Raw genomic sequence first — 8,459 nt, forward strand, 5'->3', positions numbered from 1 at the left:
TAGAAATAGATGACCGATGAACTTCATAACACTATAACATATAAAGACACTTTAGTAAGGATCCCTATGCAATATGCTGATAAAGCAGAATATGAGAATGAAATCAAAGCTGCAATCATTATAACTGAAGTTAATATCTCTAACGATTCCTCTGTTCATAACAAAAAGTATCCTCTAATGACAAAGTTTCTACAAACCTCAGTAATGTTTTCAAAACCAATATAAATAGTTATCTAATTTTAAAAGTTTCTACAAACCTCACCTGTGATTTCAACAGGATCTATCCTTCTCGTATTACACGATCATATTTATCCTTTGGGAAAATGTTACCGGTGGGTTCACGGGGATTGGTTATCCTTCGTTCCTCCTCCTCGGTTTCGTTGTCGTTGCCGAGTGTTTGCTTCAGTTCCCTCATCGGTTTGTCATCTTACGTAGCGATTTCCACGGGATCTGAAGATGCAACCGAGACTACTTCGGTAGTTCTCGTAGATGAGGTCTGGACCTCAACGTCACATTATGTGACTATTTTCCAGCTGTCCGACTTTGTCGTGAAGGCTCACTCGATGCATTCAAGCTTTATCTCGAATTCGCTGTCATCTTCGGTTGAAGACTTATCTTTCTTAGACTATTTATGTGTTGTATGTTATGTTTATGACCAAAAAGGATGTATAATTCCCTTTTGTTATTGTAGTGAAAAAGTTTGATTATGAACGAAAGTAAGTATGTGTTCAATAAAAAAATCTAATTCTTGGAGTAGTTGAAAAAAAAACTATTCTTCCATATGAAACATCACAAGTTTGAGCTGCAACAAGTTAGAGGCAAAGGAGGTTAAGGGAGTAAGTCACTTCTTGGACTGAGTGCTTCTGATGATGAGCATACTCATGTCAGCGTAACGCTTAGCACAGTGTGTGAGACATGAATACTCACTCGGGCTGAACTTGCTACCCGGTGCGCTTGTCACGCATTTGTCCCAACACACGCTCGTCAGCTTCGCCACCGCCTCGTTCATCATCACCCTTTGCTGTTCTTCCTGCTCATATGTTCCAAAACCATCCGTTAATTTCGATAAACACATGTGATTCAACCAAGAGTTTATAGCTTGTGCATTGGTTATCTCATCAAACAGAAAATCTGAAAATTACATTAAGGAAGCGAAGCAATTCAGGATTGTTGGCGGCGGAGGGATCCATAGAGCGTCTCTGGTTGAATCTAATTTTACTTCGGCCGGCGACTGAAAACCCCTAATTTTGTCAACTAACCCCCCCCCCCCCCCCCCCCCGACACACAGAGGTCGTCTATACGGAAATAAATATAGAAAGGCCCATTGGGCTTTAAGGTCCAATTGATAGCGTGTTTATGATTTATTTAGTATTAATTAACTTTAGTCAACCAAAGTGTTTCCGTAATTTCCTATCAACTGATTAAGTGGTCTATCTGCTATTCCATTATCCATTTAATATCCCCCTCATCACAGTTATCATTCCGTAAATGAATCCATCAATTAAATAATTATGTCAAACATTCTGTAGATGTTAAACAAAAAGAGTTGGATAAACTTGTGTCCCCATCCCCTCAACACAAATTAAAACTTAAATCATACACCAAATCTTATTGAGTCCTAACTATATTGTTTTCCTAGATGAAAACGGAATCTTTGGAGGTCAAAGGAGGAAAACACGATGGAACAAGACAGAGGGAGTCGCTGGCACGTAGCTTGTGTAGAAGAAGAAAAAAACAAAGAAAATAAGAAAAATGTGGCAAAGAAGACTTTTTTTGACAAAATAGTAGAAGTTGGTTAAGAGACTTATCATTATTAAATTCATATTCAAAGAAAGGCATGCAAATTGCATTATTGTGAATGAGAATTTGTCAAAGGAGAAGGGCAGCGCGTGGTCAGCACGAAGAAGGGAGGTAGAGAGAAAGTTCCACCAGCTTTGTTTGCCCTCTTGTTACAAAATCAACCAAACTCATCTTCTCCACCAGCACCAGCACCACCACCTAACAACCTCTCAATCTCATATACATTTTACGCTTTCCTCTCTTTCCATTTCAAGAGGAAAACTATATCGTTCCTCACACACGCCTCTCTCTCTAATCAGTGGTCGTCTTCCTTTTCTTATCCGTAAGTTTTGTGATTCCACATTGATTATATATAGATCTAATTTAGGCTTAGTCGTTTGTAGATTCACTGTGCGTTAAGATAATTTCACGATCTAGTGCTCTTAGATTCATTCATACCTTTGCTGGTTTTGATTTTTGCTAAGCTTTCTGTGTGGTTTCTCGAATAAATGTGATTCTTCTTCAATTTAACGACTCTATAATCTGGAAATAAAGTTTTGGTATGGTGGTTATGTGTATCAAAGGCATGTAACCATCTGATCTAACTAACTATTCTCCATCATCGAATATAATAGCTTTGGTATGGTGGTGTGTATCAAAGGCATGGACGCATATCTTATGCTTCCTTTGTTTTGTGTGTGCTTGTTTTCAGACTCTTCTCAGGGGCAATAAGAATGGCTAATTGTCCTGGAGAGTCGACCCAAACTCACTTAGACATTCTCCGTTGCCCATTCTTGAGGAACATCAATGAGCCCACTAACCTCTCCTTCTCTTCTTCATCCTTGCCTTTTCCCATCCCTGTAAGCAACCACTTAAATTGTTTTTTTCTCATCTTGTATTTGTATCCATCCATCAGATGCTTTTTACTGACTAATAACAAACTCCTTTTCAGGTGCGAGCAGGGCAAGGTCCAATTTTTGAGGATGGACCCAATTTCGACACTGCGTTTAGGCTTTTCCATGGTCAAGATGGTGTTGTCCCGCTCTCTGACAGCCCTCGTGCCGGAGCGGAGAAGCCTGCGCTTTCCTCTCCTGCGTTCCATCCACTTGCTGCTAAGGCGGCGACTATTAGTCTCTCCTCCTTCGGACATGGAGGGCCTTTTGGATTTGATGCGTTTTCCGACATGTTTAAGAACCAAAAGAGAAAGTCAGACTCTTCCAAAAATAAAGATTCTTCTTCCTCTAAGGTAAAGCTTTGTTCTTGCTCAACATGTAATGTCTTGGCTTATGAGATAAACTCTTAGAGCATTGCTTACTTGTTGTTTTGCTCTTTCAGGGAGGAAACCACGAGTCTATGAGCGACGACTGGCTTCAAACAGGAAACTGCCCTATTGCTAAATCGTACCGAGCTGTAAGTGGTGTGGCACCCCTCGTGGCAAAGATCCTGCAACCCCCTCCCGGAATGCAGTACAAGTGTCCTAAAGCAATAGTTGCAGCTCGAGCAGCCATATCAAAAACAGCTTTCGCTAAGAACCTCCGGCCACAGCCTTTATCATCCAAAGTACTAGTCATCGGGATGCTGGGGATGGCTCTGAACGTGCCTCTAGGGGTTTGGAGAGAGCACACTGAAAAGTTCTCTGCATCTTGGTTTGTAGCTCTACACGCAGCGGTTCCTTTCATTGGAATACTGAGGAAGTCAGTGTTGATGCCTAAGATGGCGATGGTTTTTACCATAGCAGCGTCTGTTATGGGACAAGTGATTGGGTCAAGAGCAGAGAGGTATAGGCTTAAGTCGGTGGCTCATAAGAAACTGTCGTTGACAGGACCAGATCATGTGGATGGAAGGTGCGGCGATAAAGTGGTGATGAAATGGAATCCCATGTTGCTTGAAGTAGCAAGTCCTGTTTCTACGGGAGCAGCTAGTGTTGTCTGCTAAAAGATTTTTGGTTTCTTCTTCGCATAGCTCGATATATGTGTAGTTGTTTCTTTTGTTGTTTTGTCCATTGTATTTGAAAATTTTCAAAATGTTTAAGGTAAGAATAAGTGTAAAAATAAATAAAATAAATAAAGTGTTATTTTTTCTTATTTTATACACATTCTAAAAGAAATGAAAAAAATGATTTTCTATAAATTAATATTAGATGATAAGTTTAAGCTTTTCTTAACTGTAAGACGAATCTTCCAATAAGGGTTACAATCTTGCTCACATTGAAATTATGTCATACTAGTGGGTTCATATGTTTTATTATGTTTTATTCTTAAATGAATTTACAATTTATTTTATGGTCTTAGTAAAGAAAATATGTTCAAAAATATGAAGATGAATATATGTTGAAAGTGAATGATATTTTTCTGATCCATTTGATAGTGGTTAGCGACCGTAGTGTATTACTTTGTTTTGAAGTTGCTTAGGTCAATGTGGAATAGCATAAGTGGTTGTGACTGATCGATTTAATAAAAGTAGAATAAAAAGCTGATAGTTCTAACAAAGTAAATTCAATTTAAATTTAAATATAAAGTAAGGTTGATGTTCGAGAAGGAAAAATGTTAATGTTTGTGTTAGTTTTTGTGATTATCTTGTTTGAAGGAAGATAATAAATTGTTTCATCCTTTTAAAGTATTAACAATCTTTGCATACTTTGTCTATGTCAAAAATGTGGCACTTTGTTGAGGGTTTCACTAAGGCAGTATTGATTAAATACTTTGTCTTTAAAAGGATCATGAGTCCAATAAGTGAGTTCTTGCTAATATTCTTGTTAATACAATGTTAATATGAAGATAAATATATGTTGAAAGATTATATTTGTTTAGTTAATTTTTCATATATTTTGATGTTTTTTTTTGTTTTTATTTGCTATTATAAGTGTTTTATGAAATTTTATTATTTTTAATATTATCATCCATTTTTCTATTGTTTTTTTATTTGAAAACAATTCCTCATCGTATGTGTCTGGCCATTGTCTTTTACACAGTAGTTAAAATGCAGTAATGTAATCGGTGTAATCTTGGTATGGATGTAATAATATTGTAATGTGTTCGATTTTGTTTGTTTCCATTTTGTTTAACTTGTAGTACGGGTGGGTTAGAAAGTTAGTGAGTAACATAAATGAGCATTTGAAAAAGTGTTTAATTTATTCTCATTTGAAAATAATTTTAGCTTTCACTATTTATAGTTTGCTATTCTTATTAGAAATGTTTATCATACCATTAAGAAAATTTTCAAGTATATATAATGTTTAGCATATTCAGTGTTTGTTCTACTTTTACCATGATAATAAGTAGAATGAAGTATCTTTGAATATAAATCATGGATTATTTGGGGTCTTAAACATTTTTTTCCAAATTTATTGGTCCTTTCTTTATATATATATACATATTCTTTTAAAATATGATCTGTGTCATCCATAATATTTTCAAAATACTATTTTATTAACAAATTTCATATATGTACATATGGTAATTAAAAAAAAAAAATATATATATATATGTAAGAATATATTATGTAAGAATATATTATGTAAGAATATATTATGCACACTACCAACCACTTGAAAAAATACCCGAATTTCATTAGGAGAGCCAGGATATGCACATCAAGTTGTCGTGCTGCACTTATGAAGCGTTCAAAATTGTTGCCGAAAATTACTTGTATCTTGTTTGTTCAGAAACAGTTGGAGACCAGCCAATATGATGAAGACATGAAGAGAAGCAACAATTTTGGATTACATGGTGATGATCACTGATTAATGTATTTTAGCTCAGTCTTTTATGAGCTTATATTGTTCCTATTTTATACGGTACAGATTCCAGTAAATTTGAAATGTTTTTGTTAAAAGATCTTTTGTTTACCAAAAAATCATAGAAGATGGAACTCAGTGGAATGCAGAGATCTCATTGGGGTGGGTTCATAAACTACACATGGCTTACAAAGTGTATAGCTTAGGTTTCAATCTACGCAAAGTTCAAAAAAAGTTCCAATTCTACACGGTTTTTTCTCTTAATAAGTTTCCTAGTTTTGATTAATTATAACAATATTTCTACAAATACTTTGTCTTTTTTGGTAATCATATAAATCTAATAATTATTTAAAATTAATTAAAATTTAATCGAGTTTTAAAAAGAATTATTAGTAAATTAACCAAAATTTTCTAGGATTTGCATGAATATTGTTTAAGAGAGCAAAGGCATCATCAAGTTGTTCCCCATCCACTTATGCAACTTTAACTGCAAGTTAGTGTGAAAAGCGTCTCAAGCCAAGCTAATATTCAGATACACTCTCAACAATCTCAAAAGCCTAAGGCCAAAATTAAAAGAGATAATCGAGATTCAAGGGGTAGCACACTTATAAAGGAGGGCTATATGGCAAGATCATGCCTGCTCATATGCATGCACAAAACTTTTCCATGTCGTTTACCTCTTTTTCAAGTGATTCTGCCCCTGCAAATTTGAATTCCTCTTCCAAAGGCTACCAGTTCGTATCTACAGCTCCCGTTGTTCACCAGAACAAACATGAGATGGAAGCTGTTCAGCTCATGTCGTGGACCCAGAAAAGAATTACTGAAGACCCCATCAATGAATGGTCTGATGCTGTTTTTTTTTTGACAATCCATCCAGAGACCGCAACTTTGTTTCTATTACTTGGCCTCCTACTGCAGCAACAACGATGGATAAATGACTTATTCTCAGCCTGATTATGTTACTGCCACATCATCCCAGTGGAAAAACCTGCAGCCTTATTACTGACGTCTTACAATTCCTTAAAGCTCAGTTCCAGCAGCAGATACTTACACATGAACATACTCAGATTTTTTGGCAGCACCATCACATGTAAGATCTGGTGGTCGCTCTTCTTCTGCAGTGAAAGGGACTGCTCCACATGGAAAAGTAGCAAGATACGTTAACATAGAATAAGAGTGTGGCATTGCCTCCAAGCCCATGCAGTAAGACATTCTTCAATTGCTTCTTCGGTTCCATAGAATAGGAGTGTCTCCTTCATCGCGTCCTAGCCCCTGCAGTAAAAAAATTACAAATCCTTTTATAATGAGTCTGTCTCTGTCACTGCAACTAATAAGTATGTGGAAAAGACATTCTTAAAGTCTGTCATTCTCATCACTGAGTGCAGTCCTGCTTTAAGCACACAAACTGCAGTAGGCTGTTCCATGTGATTTCTCTGCACCATTTCAGCGTTTCTTTCACCAAGCCCTCTAGCTGGAACATAAAACATGTCTCAGCTAAGTAAGAAACAATTACCAACAAATAAAAAGAACAACAATATTGTTTGGGGCTAATCTATTTGTTTAGTAAGTGTTTGACGTGTTATAAATGAATTGTACTCTACACGTGAATGTTTGAAAAATGATCTAAATAGCATAACAAAAATCTTCTGCGCATACAATTCTTTTATGCTGTATGCGATGGATTCTCATGATTGCTTCCTCTTCCATAGCCGGAGTCCACCATGGATTCTAAGTGTTTCAAGAAAACAAAGAAGATATCATCACCATCACCATTTCTTCATAATCGATAAGAATTGAATCGCAAGCTTTCAGGGACATAGTACCATTCAGAAGACGTTTGAAGCTGCGGTCAGATTCAGACCAACTCCTCCAGCGTTCTTAGATATAAGCAGAACCTGTAGAAGCATACAAACTTTTAAGCTCTATGTTCCAATAATCCAATTTAAAAAGCGTTTGAAGTTTTGTTAGAAACGATTCATCAACTTATTATTTTCTGTTTGATTTGATTGAAACCCTTTAAGACCTTTTCTCTCGCCTTCTGAGCCAGCTTTCCATCATATCTAAGAAACTCAACTCATGTTCCTTTCAGCAAAGTAAATTCAATTCATGCGGAGGTCAGACATAAGCAGTTAAGGATTCAGCGTGACTGTAGAGAGGCTTACAAGAGCAAAAAAAAAAAAACGGCTGTTGTGGTTGAACATCGACCTGCTTTCAGATCAGCAAGTAGGGTGAATGAATTCGCCATTGTCGGAGGTGATAATAAGCAGAGATGATACTTGTAGTTTTCGTAGATACATCGGTCTTCATCACTCCAGAGATGGCAATTTATAGGAGAGCTTTGAACCACATACGAAGAGTCCGAGCTCGAATTAATGTTGCGTAGTGGGACGAAGCTTGTTAATGCTAGGATTAAAGGACCAAATTAATGGAAACGTAAGGCATTTCAGGTTGTATGTTGGAGGCGGCTTCATCGGACAACGACGACGATAAGAATCCCAAATCAAATAAATATGAAACCAAAAAAGAATTCTGGGCCTGGAGATAAAAGAACATGAAGCCCAAATAAAAGAACGCAGAGGAAAAGAAGGAAAAAAAAGGGTTTCATTGACTTTTAAGGGGACATGTATCCTGATTTGCCTCATGCTCTCTGATGATGTGATTCTCTAAGGAGAAAGACAAGTCTATTTTATTGTAATAGATATTGGCACTATTATTTTTATTACACTTCTATTTCATTTTAACCGCGGTATAGATTTATGCACACACATTAAAAATATTAGTTTTAATATTTTCTAAATGAAAACATCATTAGCTGTACACATAACCACATTTCAACCAATAGAAAAATAAGATTGGAGAATATAAAAATCATATTAACATATAATATTAATAATTTTTACATTAAAATTCTAAAACGATATTTATTTTTAAATAAAGTTTTACT

At 36.0% G+C, this 8,459-nt stretch overlaps 2 protein-coding genes and 1 long non-coding RNA gene across 4 annotated transcripts; 1 reads left to right on the top strand and 2 right to left on the bottom strand.

Moving 5' to 3' along the window:
* Positions 1-725: 725 nt before the first annotated feature.
* Positions 726-1,287, bottom strand: LOC106374387 (mitochondrial import inner membrane translocase subunit TIM8). The gene is made up of 2 exons (XM_013814430.3): positions 1,143-1,287; positions 726-1,030 (listed from the first exon to the last, which is right to left on the bottom strand). Exons 1-2 carry the CDS (start codon positions 1,188-1,190, stop codon positions 842-844), a joined length of 237 nt encoding a protein of 78 aa, XP_013669884.1. The 5' UTR covers positions 1,191-1,287; the 3' UTR covers positions 726-841.
* Positions 1,288-1,833: 546 nt separating this feature from the next.
* LOC106375814 lies at positions 1,834-3,863 on the top strand. 2 transcript variants are annotated; one of them, XM_013815814.3, is made up of 4 exons: positions 1,834-2,122; positions 2,492-2,639; positions 2,732-3,025; positions 3,115-3,863. In XM_013815814.3, exons 2-4 carry the CDS (start codon positions 2,514-2,516, stop codon positions 3,712-3,714), a joined length of 1,020 nt encoding a protein of 339 aa, XP_013671268.1. In that variant the 5' UTR covers positions 1,834-2,122; positions 2,492-2,513; the 3' UTR covers positions 3,715-3,863. The 2 variants fall into 2 exon arrangements, with proteins under 2 accessions (XP_013671268.1, XP_022550455.1); XM_022694734.2 differs by having other exon boundaries at positions 2,503-2,639.
* A 2,146-nt stretch (positions 3,864-6,009) lies between these two features.
* LOC125580135 lies at positions 6,010-8,126 on the bottom strand. Its single transcript, XR_007317874.1, has 3 exons — positions 7,339-8,126; positions 7,172-7,243; positions 6,010-6,986 (listed from the first exon to the last, which is right to left on the bottom strand). It is a non-coding gene; the product is annotated as an uncharacterized LOC125580135 (long non-coding RNA).
* Between the last annotated feature and the right edge of the window lie 333 nt (positions 8,127-8,459).

This window comes from Brassica napus, chromosome C1 (assembly GCF_020379485.1).
Source record: "Brassica napus cultivar Da-Ae chromosome C1, Da-Ae, whole genome shotgun sequence".
In the NCBI taxonomy this organism is placed as follows: Eukaryota; Viridiplantae; Streptophyta; class Magnoliopsida; order Brassicales; family Brassicaceae; genus Brassica; species Brassica napus.